The sequence below is a fragment of the Eptesicus fuscus genome, chromosome 16, assembly GCF_027574615.1.
Source record: "Eptesicus fuscus isolate TK198812 chromosome 16, DD_ASM_mEF_20220401, whole genome shotgun sequence".
In the NCBI taxonomy this organism is placed as follows: Eukaryota; Metazoa; Chordata; class Mammalia; order Chiroptera; family Vespertilionidae; genus Eptesicus; species Eptesicus fuscus.
This window is the reverse complement of record NC_072488.1, coordinates 1691544-1714821: the sequence shown is the minus strand read 5'-3', so window position 1 is coordinate 1714821 and position 23278 is coordinate 1691544. Positions and strand designations below refer to the sequence as shown.

General features: G+C 58.8%; 1 protein-coding gene across 1 annotated transcript in view; it reads left to right on the top strand.

Annotated features, from left to right (window-relative positions):
- Nucleotides 1-2629: 2629 nt before the first annotated feature.
- Nucleotides 2630-23278, top strand: part of MBOAT2 (membrane bound O-acyltransferase domain containing 2) — a 53231-nt gene continuing 32582 nt past the window's right edge. The window contains exon 1 of the mRNA XM_054727999.1: nt 2630-2752. Within this exon, the coding sequence (XP_054583974.1) occupies nt 2678-2752 (75 nt within the window). The 5' untranslated portion in view covers nt 2630-2677. The remainder of the gene's footprint in view (nt 2753-23278) is intronic.

Here is a 23278-nt window from a genome sequence, read left to right as displayed (position 1 = left end):
GTTGCTATGTCAAAATCCCCTTTCTACTAGCTATTTCTAATACTAATATTACTAACATACTTTAAAACAACTTAGTTATTGTTATTATTATTATTTTAACTTAGTTGTTATTAATGTCATGCTTGTAATCAGTACTCCTGTGAGGCTGGGCAGTTATCATTATTCATACTTGACAAGGGGGCACTTCAGCCACAGGAAAGTTAAGCGGATTTCTCAAGTTCACAGCTCTCCAGTGGAAAAGTCGGGGCTGAAATGCAGGTCTTTTGACGTCCAGACCAGTTTCTTTCTCCTGGGCATGTCCTTTCGATTTTAACATTTAACAAAAGGCCTCATTCCGTACTTTCCTTTTTCCAAACATTTATTTTCCAATTACAGGTGACATACGATGTCAGATTAGTTTCAGGTGTACAACACAGTGATTAGACATTTATATACCTTATAAAGTGATCACCCTGAGAGGTATATTTCTTTAAAAAATATTTTTATTGACTTTAGAGAGGAAGGGAGAGGGAGAGAGAGATAGAAACATCCATGATGAGAGAGAATCATGGATTGGCTGGCTCCTGCACGCCCCACCCTGGGGATCGAGCCCACAACCCAGGCCTGTGCCCTGACCCGGGATCGAACCGTGACCTCCTGGTTCATAGGTTGACGCTCAACCACCGAGCCACACTGGCCGGGCGCGATAGATACTAGTCTGATAACACTTTACTTTCTCTGTCTTGTTTGTGTTTCTTCTTTTGATGATAAACGTCCTTTACTCTTTATAGAACCCCATACAGTTCCTTGAACATACCGAGTACTCACGTTTGCTTTTAAAGAGCTCAGAATGTGAGAGCCACTTTTACAGGGTGCGTGTCATCTGAAATAGCACAGGGAGGCATCCTGTGTAATTAGTTCAATTCTTTCTCCCTTCGTCACAGCTTAAAGCTTCTGGTCTAATTAGCAGACACTAGACGGAAGGCCTGCATCACAATTGTGCCATCACCCCTGAGTTATCACCTTAAAATACGGGTCTCCATTTCTTCATTGGAAACGCGATGCAGTACTTTTAATATGAGAAAAACAGCTCCCGTTTTCAGAATCACATTATATTTCCTGGGTGGTAATGAATCGATTTTAAGTCTCACCATGTACGGTTCTGAGCTCTCTTTTGAATGGTAATTTATGAAATATAATTTATGCCATTATTATGCTCCAATAGTAAAATCAACCACAACTCCTCCCGCCGGAGCTCGAGGCTCTGGTTTGGGGATCTGCCTTCTACCCTTTACCCAGCGAGGGTCCCGACGAGGCGGTAAGTTAACCAACCGACCCAAGACTGTTGGGCAGGAGGGGGCTGAGCTGGGACACCGAGGCCCAGAGGAGCCGGCTGGAGCTCCGGTATTGCCACCGGTGCTGCCCACCGGCCAGGCTGGCACCTGGTCCCCAGGAGGGTTTCTGGACGGGGTTTGGGTTGCAGGGAGAGGAGGGGAACGGAGGGCGGAAGCCTCGCTGTCATCCTGTCTCTGTTCCTCAGCTGTGCTGTCCTGGGCGAGTTCCTAGCCGCTTCTGTGCCTCCATCGCTTGGCCGGGTCGGGGTGGTGACAGCCCCGTCTCCGGGGGGCGGCGGGGATGACCTGTTGGCTCACCTTGACCCCAGCGTCCAAGCATGAAGGCTGTGGCCCAACGCTCTCTCCTGTCACCGATCCCTGCCCAGAGCCCAGGCTGCTCACCGGAGCCCCCGCCCCCAGCGCCCTCCTCCTCGGGAGCACGGGACACCGGTCAGCGGTCGGAGTTTGGGCAGGTGCATCGGACAAGGGGCACGGCCGCAGGCGGACAGGGTGCGCGCACACCGCCCCGCGCGGGACCTGGGTGGGCGCGTGGGGCGGACGGATGCGCAGACACAGCGTTCCTCCGGGCGGAACGCGGGTCCCCGCAGGGAGGGGGAGGCTGTGTCCCCCGGAGCCGCTCGCCCCTGGAGGCCGGGGCGCGTGAAGGTGAGCGGGAGGCACACGCAGCCGAGCTGCCTCCAGCGGGGGCGGCGGCACAGCGTCCCGCGGACAAAGGGGCTTCGGGTCGCGGCCGCTTTGTGGTCCGGGCCCCCCTCCCGGCCCCGGCGCCCCGCACGTCGGCCCTTTGTCTGGCGGCCCCGGCTCCCTTTGTTGTCCCCCGTCCCTCCCGGGGAGGCGAGGGTGGCGCGGACCCTCGGGGCGGAGACACGGGGGTGGGGGGGGCAGAGCAGCACGCACCCCCTCCCCGGGCCGCGGCCCCAGCCCGGCCGCCCCCTGCCCCTCCGCCCGGGCCGGCGGGAGCGAGCGTGGCGGGCCGGCGCCCTCTGATTGGCCACCGCTGTCGGGGCGCTGCGCCCCGATTGGGCCGCGGGGCTGTCTGGCGCGAGGGCGCGCGAGGTGGGGAGGGGGCGCCGGCCGCGGCGGGGAGTCGGGGGCGGGGCGCGCGCGGGCGGACGGGGGCGCGGGGGCGGGGCGCGGGGGCGCGGGGGGCGGTCCGGGACGCGGGCTCGGCGCGGGGGGGAGGGCCCAGCCGGTCGCCGCCCCCGGCCCCTCCCCGGCCCCGCCCCGCGCCGCCCCGACCGCGGGCGGCCAGGGGGCAGGCTCGCCGGCTGCATCCCCATCCTCGGCGTCGCCGGGCAGAGCGCGGGCGGCCGAGCGCGGCGGGCGGGCAGGGCCGGGCCGGCATGGCCACCACCAGCACCACGGGCTCCACCCTGCTGCAGCCCCTCAGCGACGCCGTGCGGCTGCCCATCGACCAGGTACCGCGGGCCCGGGCCCCGCCCGCGCCGCCCCCTCCGGCCGCGTCCCCTCCGCGCGCGCCCGGGACCCAGGGCGCCGGCTGGGGCGGGGGCTGCACGGCCGGGAGCGGGCGGCTCGCCGGGCATTGTCCGCCGGCCGCCTGGCACCGGCCGCCCCTCCCCGGCGTGCCCACCCAGCCCCCACCCGGCCCGTGCCCGTGCCGGGGCCGCCGGGCGGGGGGGCACCGACGTGCGCGCGTGCCTGCTTGGCCCTGCGCCCTGCCCGGCGGCGCCCGGACCCGGGGCGTGCGAGCCCGGGCGGCCGGCGACCCGGAGCCCGGCAGCCCCTTCCAGGGCGGTGGGCACGGGGGTAGACAGGGCGGAAGCCCGGGTGTCCCTGCCCGAGCGCGGGGCACTCACCGCCCCACGGGGAAGAGGGTGGATGCGCCTGGGTGGAGAGGGAGCTGGTGGGCGCGTGTGCCGCGGCGGGGACCGGGGCGCGGGGGGCAGCGACCTGCGCTCCGGGGGGACAGGCTGCCGTGGCGGGGGCCCATTTAGGAGCGAGGCCGCCGCTGGGGGAAGGCGGAGGTTACGGAGAAAAGTCACAGCGAGTTCATCATCCCGGGTTTCTGGGCGAGAAAGTTGCAACCTTGTAGCCAGCAGGAGCCAGCCCCCCCGCCCCCCTGTCTCCCGCCCCCGAGGCCTGGGGGGACGGTGGCATGGAGCGGCCACCCCTCGAGTGGGCACGACAGGCCTCAGGATCCGCGTGCACAAACGGCGCTGGGAGGGGCGCCGTCACCCCGAAAAGCAGGTGGGGGGGGGGCGTTGGGTCAGGGTGACATTTAGGGAAGTGGCTGATGGGGAGGGACCAGGAGTGGCTCTAAGCCCCGAGCTTAAGGTAAGAAACTGGAAATGGGGCTGAAAGTTATTTCCATGGACTTGCTCCGTAAGTGCTCGCGTTTTGCAGGGGACCTGGGCCCACTGTCCCCTTGAATGTGTGGCTGTCATGGACGTCATTGGGGATCCCACTTACAATACAGGATTCCTCTGTACCCCGCTCCGTTTCATGGCAGCGGGATGGGGGCCGCTCCTGTGCCTGGCCTGGTGACACGAAGGCTTTGTGCTCTACTGTGTGTGCGTGTGCGTGTGCGTGTGTGTGCGTGTGTGTGTGTGTGATCCTCACCCGAGGATATTTTCCCATTGATTTTTTTTAGGGAGAGTGGAAGAGAGAGGGAAAGACAGAGAGAAACCTCGATCTGAGAGAAACATCGATTGGTTGCCTCCTGCACGAGCCCAGACCAGGGCCAGGGCTGGGGAGGAGCCTGCCACCGAGGTACGTGCCCTTGACCGGAATCTAACCCCGGGGCCCTTCGGTCTGCAGGCCGACGCTCTGTCCAGTGAGCCAAACTGGCCAGGGCTGTGTGTGTGTGTGTGTGTGTGTGTGTTTAAATATACTCAGTGTGTCCGAGTATAAAAAAACTCTACCTTATGTTCGAATCTGAATTCTTTACCTCAATTTCAGTCCTATCTGAGTTCTTGCATTCGAGTGGTAACTTTTGGTTCCTAGCAAACTGCCTGCCCCGCGCACGTCCTGAACAGTTACCATGTGTCTCCTGCCAGCAGATTAAAGTGCCAGACGTGAAAGTAGCCTTGTGCTGTGACACGGTCGTGGTCTCTGTTTGTGGACACGCGGGTCCGCACGTAAGGTTTCCCGGGGAGGAGGCTGCGCGCTGAACCGAGCACAGCGCTGACCTCTCCCTGCGTTACACGCCGCGCCCGGCTAAGTAGGCTGCTGCTGGTATATCAGCAAATGCAGGGCGGATACCAGGTCAAACATTTTTTTTTTTTTTTTTGCTGATGAGGAGCAAGGTTTATTTTAGGGAGGAAGGTATATTCACATCCTCTCTGTCTCTCTTTCCCCATGACCTGATGAAATTTTTCCTTACTCGGCTAACACCTTTAAATTTATATGAAGCTTATCTTTGAAAGGCGATTTAATATTAATGAACGCCTTTAACCATCTCAGCAGCCCAGAGCGAGTTCCCTCAGTCCTGAGAGAAGCAGGGGGAGCCGGGGAGGCGGAGGGACGAAGACGCTGACCTTCCTTCTTCATTATCCACAGCCCTGGTTGGGTCCTTTGGACAGCCCTCTGCATGTGTGGAGCCATTTGTATAGGGTTTTGAGTGGTTTTTCCTATGCAAGTCTCCCCCCCCCCCCAATATTATTTTGTATTAGTTTCCGGCGTGCAGCATGGTGGTGAGATACTCGTGTACTTTACAGGATGATCCCCTGCTATTTCCAGCTCCCACCTGGCACCATCCATAGTTATTACAACAGAGGCCCGGTGCACGAATGCGTGCACCGGTGGGGGTCCCTCGGCCTGGCCTGCGCCCTCCCGCAATCCAGGACCCCTCGGGGGGTATCGGACTGCCGGTTTTGGCCCGATCCCCGCAGGCCCGGCCGAGGGACCCCACCGGTGCATGCATCCATGCACCAGGCCTCTAGTATGCATATAAGATCCTTGGTCAATGTCTTCCAGCCCTCCCCTGTCCCCTCGTCCCTCTGAGATTCATCAGTCTGTTCCATGTTTCCATGCCTGTGCATCGAGCGCCTGCCCCCTGGTGGTCAGTGCGCGTCATAGCTACCGGTCGAACGGTCGAAGGGTCGCGTAGGCTTTTATATAGATAGCTATTCCCTGTGCTGTACTTTACATCCCCATGGCTATTCTGTGGCTACCAAATGGTACTTCTAAATCCCTTCACCCAGCCCCCAAGCCCCTCCCCTCTGGCAACCGTCCGTCTGTTTCCTGTATCCATGGGTCTGTTTCTGTTTCGTTCATTTATTTTGTTTGTTTCTTTTTAGATTTCACACATAAGCGAAATCCTATGGCGTGTGTCTTTCTCTGACTGACTTATTTCACTTAGCATAATGCTCTCTAGGCCCACCCATCCTGATGCAAATGGTAAGATTCCATTCTTTTTGTGGCCACGTAGTATCCCATGGGGTACATGCACCAACCACAGCGCTCTTACCCACTCACCTACTGATTGGGCCGCTTCCAGATCTGGATTATTGTACATTAATGCCGAAAGGAACATAGGGGCCCACGTATTCTTTTTGGATTAGTGGGACCGCTGGGTCCTAAGGCAGTTCCATTTTTTTAATTTTCTGAGGAGATCCATACCGTCTTCCACAGCGGCTGCACCCATCTGCATTCCCTCCAACAGTGCACGGGGCTTCTCTTTTCTCCGCATCCTCCTCGGTTCTTGTTTGTGGACTTACTGGTGGTAGCCGTTCTGTGAGCTGGCATCTCGTTGTGGTTTTAATTTGCATTTCTCTGGTGATTAGGGATGTTGAGTATCTTTTCCTAAGTCTGTTGGCCATCTGTATGTCCTCTTTGGGGAAGTGTGTATTTAGGTCCTCTGCCCATTTTTTAAATGTTTTCTTTTTTTTTTTTTTAAAGCAAGTCTTAATAATATTGAATTAATGCCAACGAAGACCTTCACTTTTTATATAGTGATAATAAATCGTTGCCAGGGCCGAAGAGTTGACTTTTTAAAAATAAAACTCTTGGGATGACGAAAAACTCTAATTGTAAAATTGCATGGATAAATAGTCATTTAGCCATTGTTTTAAAATTGAGCAAAATAGAAAGTAACTTTTTGTAATACGTAAATAACTGAGTCCACGTTAGAGAAAGCTTAAGAACGGGTTGTAACCAAACCATGTGATTTGACAGGAAAAGGACTAAATCAGGAAATACGACGTGTAAAAATAGAACCTGTTAGTATGTTAATTTGGTATGAACTAATTAACAGTGTTTGGAAATTTAGGAGATTATAAAAGCGGTTGTTTGATCTCAGAGGAAGAGAAAGGGCCAGAAAAATAGTTCAACTTTTATACTAGAGTGTGCAGTCTATGACGTGATGAAATTAATGGGACGCCTGGAATACAGCGTGGGGCGGAAGCAGGTTAGCAGTGGTTCATTTGTGAAAGAATGCAGTGATTGATCCGTAATAATACAAGGATAAGCTCTGGGTTTTGCCTACTCACAACTGTCAACTGACTTCTGCCCCACCCTGTGTAAGAGCGGACCGGCCGGCAGGGCAGAGAGGAAGGAGGAAATGAATGTGTGATAGGAGGTCAGGCGAGGAGAAGGAGCGAAAGACCCCACCCCACGGAGACCCTGGGTGAGGAATCTGCCTGGAACGCCAGGGTGCCCTTGGGGCAGCCATCGCATTTGTTCAGCGGGCCCTGATTTAAATAAAAAGCTGGTATCCAGGGAGGGACGCTTTAAAATAGGACGGCATTTCCGCCCCAACCGGTTTGGCTCAGTGGATAGAGCGTCGGCCTGCGGACTGAAGGGTCCCGGGTTCGATTCCGGTCAAGGGCAGGTACCCTGGTTGCGGGCACATCCCCAGTGGGGGGCGTACAGGAGGCAGCTGATGGATGTTTCTCTCTCATCGATGTTTCTAACTCTCTATCCCTCTCCCCCTCTCTGTAAAAAATCAATAAAATATTTAAAAAATAAAATAAAATAGGACATTGCTGCCCCGAGGCCTTGCATTCCAGAGGGCGTTATTTCTAGGGCGGTCAGCACGGAAGGGGGGGGCGGGGTCAGCATGGAAGGGCGGGGGGGGGGGGGGGGGGGGGTCTGAGGAGGGTTTGGGCCAAGGGAGAGCCGTGTCTCAGACAAAGGGGGAAGGTGCCGGAGAAGACATCCGACACCAGCAAACCTAACTGGGCTCTTTAGTTGCTGATGTGGCCAGTTTTCACAAGACCCCAAAGGGCGGGCACAAGCGAAGGAGGATCACCGCACGCCCCGGATGGACCTAGTTTTCCTCCTGTTTTCGTAACCTCAGCATATTTGTCCTATTGCATTGGACGGGCCCACGTCTCCGAGTTACTGAGCCTGCTCTCTACCCTCTCCTCCCTCCCTGCCTCCCTGCCTCCCTCTCTCTCTCTCTACCTTTTTTTTTTGGGGGGGGGGGGCAGGGTTTTGAAAGACGGGATGGATTCGCTCTTTTCCCATTGCAAAGCCCGCAGTGCAGAGACCCCAGGCGAGGCCCACGCAGGACACGGCAGGCTGCCTTCACGCGAGGACACGCTCTGAAGCACCCGCCGACGGAGCCCGTGTGCGTGGGGGTGGCCCGGAACAATGGGGTGACCGTGGACAATGTGACATCATACTGGTTTCAGGCCCTCGGCCTGCTGATCCGTCACTCGTACGTGTTGTGCGATGACACACTCGGTCTGGTTGACGCCCGTTAAGGAACGTCTGTCAAGAAACATGGTCTCCTCCTTCTTTTCCCTCGTTTCCCATGATGCTGCCGTCACGGTGACACGGGAGCCCATTTCCCCGGTGACGTGACGTCCAGCGTGACGTGCCTGGCAGAGGGCCGGGGAGGGACGATACGGGCTCGCGGACCAGTCCTGTGCGGGGACAGGGTCACTGTGTTCGGGACGGGGGGCGAGAGGGAGACCCCGGTATCTGACAGGGTCGGAGGAGGGAGGGGAAGGTGCAGGGACAGCCTGCTGTGGGGTGCAAGGCCCCGCAGCTCGGGCAGTGATTTCCATGGGTAACTCCTCAGGCTGACACGTTTCTTTCACTTGCATTATGTCACCGAGTGGAATCCTCACAGCACCTTGTGAAATCAGATAAAATCCAAGGCGTGAAGTATTTAGCTTCAAGGAAAAAAAGAAAAAAATATATATATGTATTTGACCTTGAGTGAAAGGCCAGTTTTACTTTATGGTCTTACCGTGCGGCCAGTGACTGCGGCGGGCCATTGCTGTGGACCTGGGGTGCCCGTGTCCTTTCGAAGGGGAAGGCGGGGATAGGACTTGCCGCCCACGGCCCCGCCGGTTGCCGTGGTTGGGACGGAATGGCGTGTGCATGTCAGAGGCGTGCAGAGGCCCCTGAAGAAGCCCCGTTTCCGTGCGGGTCCGTTTGCGATGGGCCTCTTCTGTGTACGTCCCTGCGTCTGTGGAGACAGGAGGAGGTGGTTGGAAACAGCCTCCGGCTCCGTGCTGCGGCCGCCGCGGGTGACGGCGGACGGGATGGGGGACGCTCTCAGGACGGAGCCTTTGCCGGGAAGGCTGTTAGCGGCTGGGGTGCTGGGCGGATGGAGTGCCGTCCCCCGGACCAGTCAGCCCCACGCCCAGGGTGATGGCTCAGTCCTGGTAGGGGCGTGCAGGAGGCAGCCCACTGGTGTTTTTCTCCCATCGATGTTTCTCTCTCTCTCTCCCTCTCCCTTCCTCTCTCTAAAAAGCAATAAAAATATTTTTTAAAAATCCTTTATTAAAAAAAAAAAAAGAACCCGGCCGTCATGGCTCAGGGGGTGAGCGTCGATCCAGGAACCAGGAGGTCACAGTTGATTCCCGGTCAGGGCACAGGCCCAGGTTGCGGGCTCGATCCCCAGTGGGGGGCGTGTTTCCCCGACCTGCGGGGTCTTCTAACGGGGGTACCGAGGCGGCGCACCTAAGAGAATGAGAGACAGACAAGGGACGCAAAGAATGGAGGCAAGACAAAGGGGTTTCTGATCAAGCCTCAAAATTTTATTTTTACAGCGTTCCTTATATGTGGTTTCTAGAAGGGTGGATGCCTAGGAGGGGTGGGGGCTGACCTAGATAATCGGCTAAAGTCGTAACTATAGATAAAGGGTGTGGCGGTTGAAGGGCGGCTACAGAAGAAATGCTTTGTCCTCAGGCAGGAGGAGGTGGGCCGAGTTTCAGTAACTTACTGAAGGTCAGAGCTAATCCTTTGACCGACTCTTGGCTCCTGACAGGCGTGCAGGAGGCAGCCGATCCATGATGCTCTCTCATCACTGATGTTTCTATCTCTCTCCCCCTCTCCCTTCCTCTTTAAAACGCCCTCGCTTTAAAAACACTCCCTACGTTACCGCGGCCTCACCAGTCTCTGGTTATTGGGGTTTCTCAGGGCTGGCTTTCGAGGGCTCCTGCCTGCGGTCGGTGTAACAGGTGGGGTCCCACAGCCACAGGACGTGGCAGGATTTCTTTACAGTCAGATAAGCCATGAGCGGGGCCTGGGCACAGGGGTGATCTGACGATTTGGGGGTGACCTGGGTGAAGCCAGGCACCGTGCCGTGGTAGACGTGTGGGTGTGGGAAGGGGAAGGGGGTGCGGGAAGGGAAGGGGGGGTGGTGAGGGGGGGGAGGGAGAGCCACAGCTGGGAGCGCTCACGGGCGCGGGGGTGCCCGCTCCCTGGCTGGTCACAGTCCTGACCACGCTTCCCGCCGCGCCCCGGCCTCTGGCCTCCCTGCGCGCCGTCCCGGCGGCTGCTTCTCATCGGAGTCTATTCTGTGCGTCCGTCCGGGTTCCGGCGGGAGGCGGGTTGGATTGGGGCCGTGGTCGGCAAACTCATCAGTCCACAGAGCCAAACATCAACAGGACAACGATGGACATTTCTTCTGAGAGCCACATTTTTTAAACTTAAACTTCTCCTAACGCCACTTCTTCACAACAGACTCGCCCAGGCCGTGGTGTTTTGTGGAAGAGCCACACTCAAGGGGCCAGAGAGCCGCATGTGGCTCGAGAGCCGCGGTTTGCCGACCACGGGACTAGGTGACCAGGAGACCTTAGGAACCACTCAGTACTGAGCTGTGGCGGTTAGGGGTCAGCAAGGAGTGAACCGTCTCCCACGGGGAGTGCCAGCCCCACGGGGTGCAGGGCTGCCTGCGGGGGGCTTGAGGGAGGGAGACGGAGGGAGATGAGCACCCCTTCCCATCCTCCTTCGGGGCCCCCCTCAGAGGGCAGGCGGAGCTTTGGGGCGCCGTAAAGTGGGGAGTGGATCTGGGGGCGTTCAGACCCCTGGGATCGTGACTACCGATGTGCGAGCTGGTGCTCCTCGGTTCTCTGCCCGATGCTGCCACGGCAGCCGCCGTCGGTGCGGCCCCCCTCGCCCTCTCAGCCTCCCCTGCGACGGAACCGCGATGCCCGTGGGCGGGTCCCGTTCCCGTCCATTTCCCAGCGTGGGAGCCGTGCTGACCAGTCCCCGTGTCTCTGAAAGGCGTGTCTGCAGCCACCTGTCCCCAAACCACCTGGATTGTTGTTAAAAACACATGTTCGCGCCTTGACCGGTGTGGGTCAGTGGATAGAGCGTCGGCCTGCGGACTGAAGGGTCCCAGGTTCGATTCCGGTCGAGGGCATGTACCTTGGTTGCGGGCACATCCCCAGTAGGAGGCGTGCAGGAGGCAGCTGATCGATGTTTCTCTCTCATCGATGTTTCTAACTCTCTACCCCTCTCCCTTCCTCTCTGTAAAAAAAGCAATAAATTATATATATATATTTAAAAAAAAACATGTTCTCACTCAGCCGGCGTGGCTCAGGGGTTGAGCGTTGACCTAGGAACCAGGAGGTCAGGGTCTGATTCCCGGTCGGGGCACAGGCCCGGGCTGTGGGCTCGGTCCCCTGCGTGGGGCGTGCAGGAGGCAGCCGGTCCATGACTCTCTGTCATTGCTGATGCCTCTCTCTCCCTCTCCCTGCCTCTCTGAAATCAGTAAAAATATTTTTAAATAACAAACATAAATATAAATACATGTTCTCCACGCAGACCTACTGAGCAAGGGCCAGGGACCTGCCTGTTGGACCAGGCTCCGTTCCCCCCGCCCCCCGCCCCCATCATGTGCCAAGGCTCTCCCGCTATTGAAGAGCCATACAAATCTGATGTATTTCTTACATGTGTGCATGGAAGCAATTAACGTGGACCCTCAAAAACGCACGCAGCCGAATTGTGCTCTTGACAAAGGTACCACAAGGTTTGGGGGAAATGGCGTTGCTGGCGCCTCCGGCGGCCGGCCCTGAAGGAGGACCCGCTCGGAGTGGAACGAAGTCCACGCCTCCGTCCAGTCCCGTCCCCGCGCCCCCGGGGACTGCGTGCGACCTCGTGGTGGGAGAGGTCGGAAGTCTGAACGTGAGGCCGTTCCCACCCGCGGAGGCCGTTCCCGATGCGACTCCCGGCCTAAGGGGAGGCCTCGAACCTCCAAGGGTGGCTGCCAGCCCCTTGTTGCTATGGAGACCTCCCACCCCCTGGTGCCGCCTCACACGCCCCCTCAGGTGGACGGACGGACGGATGGACGGACGGACGGACGGACGGACGGGGCAGCAGCTGCCCAGAGCATGGGCAGAGGTGCGGCAGCTGGAGTCGGAGCTCAGAGCTCCCTCCACTCCGTCCCGCACTTCTCTCTCCAGGCCTTTGGTCCAGCTGCCCCTCGGCCTGGAGTGCCCTGCACCCCTCCCCGGGCCCGCAGCCCCCCGTGACCCAGCTTGTGACCATCTGCCCCCCCTTTCCCGTCGCTCGCTCTCCCCTTCGAGCCTCTGTTTGTGCCTCAGATACGCTCGCACTTGGGGCGAGTGCACGTGGGCACTTCAGCCCCGGTTGGGGGTTGGGGGGCTGGGGTCCGGGCAGCCTCTGACCTGCGCCCCCGGGCACGTCTGTCCCACGGCCGGTCCTGCCGGGACCCCCAGCTTCTCCTCGGCAGAGCCGCGCCCAGCATCGCCCGCGCCGCTGTTTCTGGGGAAGGACTTCATGGGCTGGTTTGGGGTCTCTCCTCGGCCCCTTGTCCGATGTGAGTCCTTCCAGCTCCAGGAACCAGTGTGAGCGCCCCTCGCCCGCCCTGGGCCCTGGGCTCTTAGCTTCTGCCGACCTGACCGTCCGTCTCCCTGCGAGCCGGGAGGCCTGGAAGACCAGGGGCCTCTTACGTCCATCCCTCAGGCGGGGGCCCCCTGGTGAGAGTGCGGGGGAGGGGGCGGGGGGCTAATGTGACGGAGAGCGTAGGCGGCCTCAGGTTCCCGTCGCCACCTGTTAGCTGTGCAGTCTTCACGTTGACCTACCTCTTGTAAACCTCAGTTTCCTGGTCTGTGAAATGGGCTGACGGTGGGCCCTGCCTCAGGGTTGTGGGTGGCATTAGGAGGGCGTGCAGGGGGGGGGGCGGAGCCGGTGAGAGCCCGTCGGTCCTGTGGGTGTGCTAACGGGGCAGTCTCCCGTCGCCCGGGGTGGCCCCTCGCAGGGTTGGCGTCTGTGTGCCCGGTGGGCGCTGGGCTCGCAGGACAGAGGACGGGGCCGCAGTTTCATGTGAGTTCCCAACGTTTCCACAAGGACGGGCGCGAGGAGTGGGCGCGGCGGCGGGAGTGACGGGCTCCTGAGGGGGACCGATGCCCCGGGGACCCTCGGGGACCTTTGTCCGGGACACGTCACTTCTTCACCATCCTTCCCTGGCGTCACATGCCCTGGGCTCGAGACGGTGGGCTCCTCTGCGAAGGCGCTTCCTGTCCCAGCTCCGTGCCCGCCCCCCTGCCCTCCGGCTGGGCGCTGCCCGCCCCCCTGCCCTCCGGCTGGACTCTGCCCGCCCCCCTGCCCTCCGGCTGGGCGCTGCCCGCCCCCCTGCCCTCCGGCTGGACTCTGCCCGCCCCCCTGCCCTCCGGCTGGGCGCTGCCCGCCCCCCTGCCCTCCGGCTGGGCGCTGCCCGCCCCCCTGCCCTCCGGCTGGGCGCTGCCCGCCCCCCTGCCCTCCGGCTGGGCGCTGCCCGCCCCCCTGCCCTCCGGCTGGGCGCTGCCCGCCCCCCTGCCCTCCGGCTGGACTCTGCCCGCCCCCCTGCCCTCCGGCTGGGCGCTGCCCGCCCCCCTGCCCTCCGGCTGGACTCTGCCCGCCCCCCTGCCCTCCGGCTGGACTCTGCCCGCCCCCCTGCCCTCCGGCTGGACTCTGCCCGCCCCCCTGCCCTCCGGCTGGACTCTGCCCACCCCCCTGCCCTCTGGCTGGACTCTGCCCGCCTCCCTGCCCTCCGGCTGGACTCTGCCCGCCCCCCTGCCCTCCGGCTGGACTCTGCCCGCCCCCCTGCCCTCTGGCTGGACTCTGCCCGCCCCCCTGCCCTCCGGTTGGGCGCTGCCCGCCCCCCATGCCCTCCGCTGGGCGCTGCTGTGCCCGGGCCGCTGCGGGGCCCCCAGAGGCAGGCCGGCCGAGGCAGACGGAGGGCGGCAGCAGGTCTCCCGGGGACTCCGGTCCTGCACGCTGTGCAGAGCGTCGGGGATGCGGGCGGAGCTGATGCGTCACAGGAGGTGGAGATGCTGAGGGCCGTGTTCTCGCTGCGTGGTTATCACGGTGGCTGTGAAGGGCATGGCGAGACGCTCTGCCGGCGTGTTATCGGGACCTCCGAAGAGGAACTGTCTTTATCCGCCGAGAGCAGGCTGCCGGGCTCTGCCCTCCCCTCCGCGGGGCCTCAAAGGCTCCTTGGGGCTCTGCCCCCACGTGCTCCGTGGCCCTGCCCCCCGCCCGTCCAGGGAGGCTTGGCCTTGGCCATCAGCAGGTGCCGTCAGCGGGTCCTCCGGGGGCGGCCAGTGTCGTGCGGAGTGAGGAAGCCAGGGAACCCCCCCCCCCAAACGCCCGCCAGATGGACGGCACTTCCCACAGGCCCGGGCCTCCGGCCGGCTTGCCTTGCTCCTGTCCGGGCACCGCACACATGAACATGCTCTGTTTAATTTGTTATCCCATCGGAACCTTCTCGTGTTTAAAGGTTCCCTGTGCCACGCGGGTGCTCGTGCAAGGCCAGAGCGGCAGCTGACAGGCGTTAGATGTATCCAGGTCGCTCGGTGCATGCGTGTTAACGGAAGCGCGTTCGCCCGGCCCGCGGGGCTCGGATTGAGTGTCCATCTATGGACCAGGAGGTCACGGTTCGATTCCTTGCACACGCCCGGGTTTCGGGCTCCATCCCCAGTGTGGGGCGTGCAGGAGGCAGCCGATCCATTTCTCTCTCTCATCATTGATGTTTCTGTATCTCTCTCCTTCTGACATCAATAAAATATATATATTTTTAAAAATAGCTCTCGCCCTAACTGATTTGGCTCAGTGGATAGAGCGTTGGCCTGTGGACTGAAGGGTCCCGGGTTCGATTCCGGTCAAGGGCATGTACCTTGGTTGCGGGCACATCCCCAGTAGGGGGTGTGCAGGAGGCAGCTGATCGATGTTTCTCTCCCATCGATGTTTCTAACTATCCCTCCCCCTTTCTTTCTGTAAAAAATCAATAAAAAAATATATTTTAAAAACAGCTCTCTGCATACACACACAAGCCACAAAGGCTGACTTCCTGCGTTTTCTTCAGGAAACTGCGTCGCGGGTCGGGTTACACTCGTGAAAGCAGCCGGGACGGAGGGAGAGGCTCCGCCGTCTGCGAAGCCGCCGGTTTCCAAAGCGCCGTCTCCAGGTTGCCCAGGAGACAGGGGTTGCGCTGAATGCATCTCGGTGAACAATAGTGCGTTTCAAAGATACATGCCCAGACCCGCAGCGAGGTTCTAGAAATTAGCGGCACGGAGGGACAATGGCCTGAGACCAGCAGGGCACTGGATGAACAAACCCTGGGAGGTGTGTTTCCTGGGAGGTGTTTAGCTGAGCAGGTGATACCAGCAGAATGCCACACTAACGTGTCCGGAGGGCCGCCCGGCCGGCGGGGCTCAGCGGCTGAGCGTCCACCTATGACCCAGGAGGTCACGGTCCGATTCCCGCTCAGGGCACAGGCCTGGGGTGCGGGCTTGGTCCCCAGGGTGGGGCGTGCAGGAGGCAGCCGATCCGTGATTCTCTCTCATCACTGATGCTTCTGTCCCTCTCTCCCTCTCCCTCTCTCTGAAATTAATACAAACATATTAATAAAAGAAGAGAAGTGTCCGGAGTGCCCAAGACAAGGGGTACCGGGGTCCTTTCCCCAGCCTCACAGAGGGTGCAGCATTCGGGAGAAAGGGCTGCGCGTAGAGGATTAAGAAGGAGGCCTTGGCCGAAACCGGTTTTGCTCAGTGGATAGAGCGCCGGCCTGCGGACTGAAGGGTCCCAGGTTCGATTCCGGTCAAGGGCATGTACCTTGGTTGCGGGCACATCCCCAGTAGGGGGTGTGCAGGAGGCAGCTGATCGATGATTCTCTCTCATCGATGTTTCTAACTCTCTATCCCTCTCTCTTCCTCTCTGTAAAAAATCAATAAAATATATTTTTTTTAAAAAAGAAGGAGGCATTGGATGAAAGATAGTTTTGAAAGGCATTGGGGGTCAGAGGAGCTTCCAGATGAAGGAGCTAGAAGACTCTCCTTGTCTCAGGACCTGAGCTTTTATTAAACACAATTTGTCCCAAGGCAAGGTGGGAATTTACCCTTCAAAGGGTACAGTATCAAAGGGTTTACAGAGATTGTCAGTTTGGGGAGTAGCCTATAGCTGTTCAGGTGTTTGGCCAACAGGAGGCAATGAAATGCCCTGAGCTGTCTGGCAGTTAACAATCCTATTCAGGTTTGGGGGAAGTGCCATGTAGCCATTTCCAACAGGGAAACTACATGTGACTCCACCCTGTTGAGCTCCCCAAGCTTCACCAACCTGTTGGTAAAACTCTTGTAATTATTACACGCTGGGACTGGTTCTCGGCAGCACGACCCACTCGGAAGCCCCCGCTCGCCTCTGCCCATGTCACCAGAGCTGGGTCCTCCAGGGAGGCCTGAATTCTGGGTCTTTTGGTGACAAGAATGAAAACATGTTGGCTAAACGTGTTTTCCTGTTTCTCTCCTTTAGCCGGAGCAGCGCCCCTGGGCCAGGCCCAGCTTGTGGGCCGTGAGGAGGCGGGTGGCTCCTGTGATGGTGGGTGGTGGCCGTCCGTCTGGAGCGCGCCGCCCGAGCCGTCGGAGGAGCCCGCAGACCGGGCACGGCCCTCGCTGGGCGGAGTGGGCGCCGGAGGCGCGGAGACCAGGCCACCCCGTAGAAGATGCCTCTTGTGTTTCATCGCGTGGCGATGTCACGTGGACGTTGGCCAGCAGCATTTTCAGTTAAATTTGGTCTGACTAGTTTTTCCACTCAGAGAGGGTCACCGCTCAGAAGAGTCTGGAAAGGTGACACCCCGTTCACATGGGAAGGTCGGCGTTTCCCCTGTCCCTCCTCCGTCCACTCCTCCCGCGGCCTCTGTGCCCGTGTTCGCGGGTCCGAGTTGGGGGGGCTCTCCGTGGGGTGTGGCGTTTTATTTTTTTATTTTTATTTTTAAAATATATATTTTATTGATTTTTTACAGAGAGGAAGGGAGAAGAATAGAGAGTTAGAAACATCGATGAGAGAGAAACATCCATCAGCTGCCTCCTGCACATCTCCCACTGGGGATGTGCCCGCAACCAAGGTACATGCCCTTGACCGGAATCGAACCTGGGACCCTTGAGTCCGCAGGCCGACGCTCTATCCACTGAGCCAAACCCGTTAGGGCGGGTGTGGCGTTTTAGAAAGTAAGTCTAGGTGGGAAGAAAGTCCTGTCTGGCGAGGTCGGTTGCCTCCTGCGCCCCTGTCAGCTTTCCGGTTTGGGAAGAGTGCGTGTTGAATTCTGGCCAGCACGCTGTACCCGTGATAACTGGCCAGGCGGTGGCGTTCACGGTTAATCTGCAGCGTGCTCCCCTGTGAGGGTCAGCGCGCCCTCCTGATACGGGGACCCGCACCCCTGTTCCCGCTCACTGCACTCCCCGCTACACGCCGGGAATGGGCGTGACGGGTCTGAGCGGAGCTGAGGGGGGAAGGGGCAGGGCCGGGGCGCTACCCTCAGCTGGTACCGAGGAGCTTTGGCCATAGGTAAGGTTCAGGGGTCCTATTCTAAGATTTTTTAAAAAAATATGAACTAGAGGCCCTTGCACGAAATCCGTGCAAGGGGCTCAGCCCTCGCGGCCCCGGTCTGAAGGTGGGCTGCTTTCGCCTCCATCGTGTCCTCGTATGAACTGAAAATAAGAAAGTGCAGATGTCGTAGCAAGCATCCTCTCGTAAAGAACACAGTTATGACAGTGATAGAAACCACCAGGCCGGCCCCCAGGCCATGTCTTCAGACTCCGGGACTCGTCGTCCCCACCTGGCTGGTTGCGTGTCAGTGCGAGAGAGCGTGTCTGAGCGCACGGAACGCTGGAGGGGTGTGACCTGAGGTGTGGAAACGGGTCCCCCAAACCTCGTCTTGGGCCGGAGTCTGATGGCGGGGTGTTGAAATCAGCATTGCGTTAGAGCTGGATGTCATCCAGCAAATCTCAGCAGCAGTCGACAGAGTCCCCGAACCGTCCTCACGCATCGTCTCCCTTCGGAGATTCGAAGCAAGAGAAACGCTCCTTTTAAAACCTTCGGAGACGGTGGCTCAGGCTGTTGAGTGAGAGCGAATGTGGTTGGGACACCCCGTTCTCTTCGCCCTCTGCGTCCTTTTTCCTATTTCTTCTGCATTTTTATTATGAACTAGAGGCCCGATGCACGAAATCCGTGCAAGGGGCTCGGCCCTCGCGGCCCCGCCCTTTGGTCGTTCCGAAGGTCGGTCCGCCGTCCGGTCTAATTAGCATATTAGCTCTTCATTAGGTAGGATGTGTGCGTCATGATGTTATTATCGTGGGTGAGGTCAGGGTGCTGTTCCTTGTCCATGGAGACGCAGCGCTCATTAAAGACGCGTGGCATTCCCAAGCAGGGCCTTTCATGAAAAAGGTCACTCTTCAAGTACCTGGAACGCAATAAAAATCGAATGCAGTTCTTAAAGGTTAAGAATTCTTAAAGGTTAAGTTAGTGCAATAAGCCATTTTACAAGTAATAGAATTATAACGTAACCTAATCTCTTTTTGACCTTAAAAAATGGGTGAACATTTGGCTCCGAGGCTGTACCGTTCTTCCTAAAGTTGTCATGTGGACGAAGCCTTTCTCAGTGCTCAGCTCAGCTCAGCTGTTTCCTCCTCAGAGTGTTCACGCTCATGAGTGTCAGTCTCATTTTACTTCTGCAATAGCAACCGCATGTGCATATTTTACCTGGTAATTACATAAAGCATTTAGGGTGCTTTCACTCCGAGTGACGTGTAGAAGGCTTACCGACGCATGCTTGAAAGGTAACAGCCACGCATGAACGGTAACTGAATAGAAGCAGGTTGTGTAGTTGGTGTTACTGTGCTCACCAGAAATGGTGGGTTAGCATCGCGTGTTCCCCGGTCCCCACAAATCCAAGGATCTTAGAAATGATTGGGAAATGGGTGGCCGGCTTTTTGGCTTTTTACAGGCCAAGACCTCAAACCCAAACCAAAATGGTGGCTCAGGACTGAGTAACGGCGAATGAAGCCCAACTCCAGTCCGTCTGCACCTGGGAAAGGGGGTGAAATGAGGGATCCCCTACGTATGTTCACCCTCAAAACGCCAGTGTGTTGAGTAGAGCTGGGAAGAGCGGTGAACGAGGAAAACGCAGCCGCCTAATAAACATGCACGTGTGGCCGAGCGCAGTCGCTGTGCGGGCGTCCCCCGCAGAGGGAGGCTCGGGCGCGCTGGGAGCAGTGAGAGGCGGAAAGCGAGAGGTACACACGTGCAGGCGTGCGAGGGCCCCACGGACCTGCGGCCCCCGGAGTCACGTTCCAGTTCCGAGTCCTCTTTTTTGTGGTGTGTGTGTGGTGTGTGTGTGGTGTGTTTGGGTGTGTGTGCTGTATGTGTATGTATGTGTGTGCATGGTGTGTTTGGGTGTATGTGTGGTATGTGTGTGTGCAGTGTATGTATGTGTGTGTGGTGTGTTTGGGTGCATGTGTGTGTGTGTGTGTGCTATATGTGTATGTATGTGTGTAGTGTGTGTTTGGAGTGTGTGTACGTGTGTGTGGTGTCTGTGTGTCTCTCTCTGTGTGTGTGTGTGTATGTGTGTATGTGTGTGTGTGTGTGTGTGTGAGTGTTTTAATTGGGCTCATACTGAATGTAAAATTCTTGTTACCTTTTGCCTTTACTTTTGGAGAGTCATTTCCCATTCTATTACGTTGCTTTCCAAAACCTGTGTAATGGTCTGCCATTGGGATGCATGGTTGTTAATTATTCCTTGGTCATGGGTAATGTTTTGCTACCATGATTTCCCAGTAAATTTCCCCATCTGTACACTTGGTGCATATGCCTGTTTATTTTCTTGGGAGAAGAGGTTTCTTGAGTCTGAAACAATAGATGAAATCACTGGGCTTTTAAAAAATATTTTTTGATTGATTTCAGAGAGAGGAAGGGAGGAGAGAGAGAGAGAGAGAGAGAGACATCAATGATGAGAGGGAACCACTGATCGGCTGCCTCCGGCTCGCCCCACACTGGGGATCGAGCCCGCAACCCGGGCCTGTGCCCTGACCGGGAATCAAACTGTGACCCCCTGGTTCATAGGTCGACACTAAACGTAAAATCACTGGTTTTTGAACAACGGTTAGAACTCTTGACTGAGTGACTTTACCAGCAGCGTGGGGCGATCTGACAGTCACCTCGGAGCCGGTGTAAATATTTGACGACGTGGGACGTGCAGATGGCCTTCCGGCTGTGGCTTCCTCCAGACCCGGGCGTGGAAACTGGTCAGAGTTTCCACGGAGCCGCCGTCTCCCCGCCGTGTGGCGCCTGCTCCCCGGCCCAGCCCACGTGACCGGGTCCCCGGCCGTCTCCTGTGACGCACTCGCCCATGTCCCTGTGCAGCGTGAGGTCAGACACGGGTGGTTTCCGTCACCGAACTCCTTCTCGCTCCTGCTCAACACGCACGTGTCCTCAAGCCATGGGAAGGAGAGGCTGCTCATCGATTCAGGGACACGGCTGATCCGGAAGATAAAACAGTGTGAGGTGCACGTACTGGACAACACGTATTTGCGTTTAACCAGGAACGGGTCTAAGGAATATAATAATCACAATCGACCAAAACCTCTGTTCTCATGAGACGTGCATTCTAGGAATGATTTCTAAAGGTTTACTGTAGGATGACTTACAGGATGCAGCATCAAGAGGCGTAACATTCCATTGTGATTTTTTTTTTTTTTTTTGGCAGCAGGGTCTGAAACCTTCACAAATTCTTTAAAAAGTGAGAAATTAAATGCTTCCCTGGGCTCATTTGGATCGTGTGTTCTTTAAGTACTTGCTGGGTAGTGTTTCCGAGGCGAGGGGTCTCACGTCCCAGCGAGTCACTAACCATTAATACGCTTCATGTTGACATGGTCTTCATGGAGGAGCGTACTATCTCGGGTGGAGGCAGTGTAACTTCGAAATCAAATCACCGTGTTGGCCAGTGGATTTCGCATTGATCTGGAATCTGATGATACTGGGGCAGCCCCGGAGAAAGGCGTGCTTCGCATCACTTGAAGTCTTGTCAATTAATAGGATCGAAGTAGACTTTTTTTTTTTTTTTTTAGGGCAGGTGCTTCCCCCCAGGATCACATCGGGGGCCCCAGGATAGGTGTGCTCTCAAGTTAAATTAGGACAGGAACGCTGTACTTACGTGGGCTAATGCTTCTGATCGTCACCGTAGAAATGAGTGAGTGAGTGAGGTGTTGGCAGCCATTTTAATAAGCCAGCAAACAAATCTGTAAGATTATTTTAGAGTCCGCCTCTCCCTCCCCTGCGTCCCCAGGTAACCCCGGATCTGCTCTTTGTCGTCAGAGATCAGCTTGCGTTTTCAGCAGTTCATGGGGAGGGCGTTGTCCAGGCGGAGCCCTCTCTTCCCCGAGGCCTTCCTCACAGGGGTCATGTTGAGAGCGTCTGTGTCGTGTGTGGCCCCGCGGTCCATCCTCTGTGCCGCTCCGTTCCCCGGCGCGTGGATGTGAGGGTTGTGCATCCAGTCGTCGCGAATTAGACTCTGCGCTCTGCCCTCGGCAGGTCTCCCGGTGTATTATTTGTCACCACGGGAGAGACAGGTGTTGAGTGACACACACACACACACACACACACACACAGGCACACACGTGAACAGCCTCACGCTCCAAACCCTCTTGATAAAATGGGGCTCTAGTTCCTTGCTCCTGTTTATCCCCCTTTATCCTGTTTAGGGATGAGCTCGCTGCCAGTCACGTGTCCGAGTGAGTGTGCGGAGCGCGGAGACGGGCAGCAGACCAGCCCCCCCCCCCCCCCCCCCGTCTGTGCCCGGAGGGCTAGTCGGGGTGTGGCTCACTATCTGCTCCCCGCACCCAGCAGCTCGCCCTTCCCTGAGCTTCATCACGTGCCCGTGTGGCTGCGGTTAGCGGGGACCTTTCCCCCCACAGCTGGCCCTCCATGCTTCCTTCTCGGCCTGAGGACTTTCCCCCCACAGCTGGCCCTCCGTGCTTCCTCCTCGGCCGGAGGACTCTCCCCCCACAGCTGGCCCTCCGTGCTTCCTCCTCGGCCCGAGGACTCTCCCCCCACAGCTGGCCCTCCGTGCTTCCTTCTCGGCCGGAGGACTCTCCCCCCACAGCTGGCCCTCCGTGCTTCCTTCTCGGCCAGAGGCCTTTCCCCCCACAGCTGGCCCTCCATGCTTCCTCCTCGGCCAGAGGCCTTCCCCCCACAGCTGGCCCTCCGTGCTTCCTCCTCGGCCAGAGGACTTCCCCCCACAGCTGGCCCTCCGTGCTTCCTCCTCGGCCGGAGGCCTTTCCCCCCACAGCTGGCCCTCCATGCTTCCTTCTCGGCCGGAGGACTCTCCCCCCACAGCTGCCCCTCCGTGCTTCCTCCTCGGCCGGAGGCCTTTCCCCCCACAGCTGCCCCTCCGTGCTTCCTCCTCGGCCGGAGGCCTTTCCCCCCACAGCTGGCCCTCCGTGCTTCCTTCTCGGCCGGAGGACTCTCCCCCCACAGCTGCCCCTCCGTGCTTCCTCCTCGGCCGGAGGACTCTCCCCCCACAGCTGGCCCTCCGTGCTTCCTCCTCGGCCGGAGGCCTTTCCCCCCACAGCTGGCCCTCCGTGCTTCCTCCTCGGCCGGAGGACTCTCCCCCCACAGCTGGCCCTCCGTGCTTCCTTCTCGGCCGGAGGCCTTCCCCCCCACAGCTGGCCCTCCATGCTTCCTCCTCGGCCGGTGGACTCTCCCCCCACAGCTGGCCCTCCGTGCTTCCTCCTCGGCCGGAGGACTCTCCCCCCACAGCTGGCCCTCCGTGCTTCCTCCTCGGCCGGAGGACTCTCCCCCCACAGCTGGCCCTCCGTGCTTCCTTCTCGGCCTGAGGACTCTCCCCCCACAGCTGGCCCTCCATGCTTCCTCCTCGGCCAGAGGACTCTCCCCCCACAGCTGGCCCTCCGTGCTTCCTCCTCGGCCGGAGGACTCTCCCCCCACAGCTGGCCCTCCGTGCTTCCTCCTCGGCCCGAGGACTCTCCCCCCACAGCTGGCCCTCCGTGCTTCCTTCTCGGCCGGAGGACTCTCCCCCCACCGCTGGCCCTCCGTTCTTCCTTCTCGGCCGGAGGACTCTCCCCCCACAGCTGGCCCTCCATGCTTCCTTCTCGCCCGGAGGCCTTCCCCCCACAGCTGGCCCTCCATGCTTCCTCCTCGGCCAGAGGACTTCCCCCCACAGCTGGCCCTCCGTGCTTCCTCCTCGGCCGGAGGCCTTTCCCCCCACAGCTGGCCCTCCATGCTTCCTCCTCGGCCGGAGGCCTTTCCCCCCACAGCTGGCCCTCCATGCTTCCTTCTCGGCCGGAGGACTCTCCCCCCACAGCTGGCCCTCCGTGCTTCCTCCTTGGCCGGAGGCCTTTCCCCCCACAGCTGCCCCTCCGTGCTTCCTCCTCGGCCGGAGGCCTTTCCCCCCACAGCTGGCCCTCCGTGCTTCCTTCTCGGCCGGAGGACTCTCCCCCCACAGCTGGCCCTCC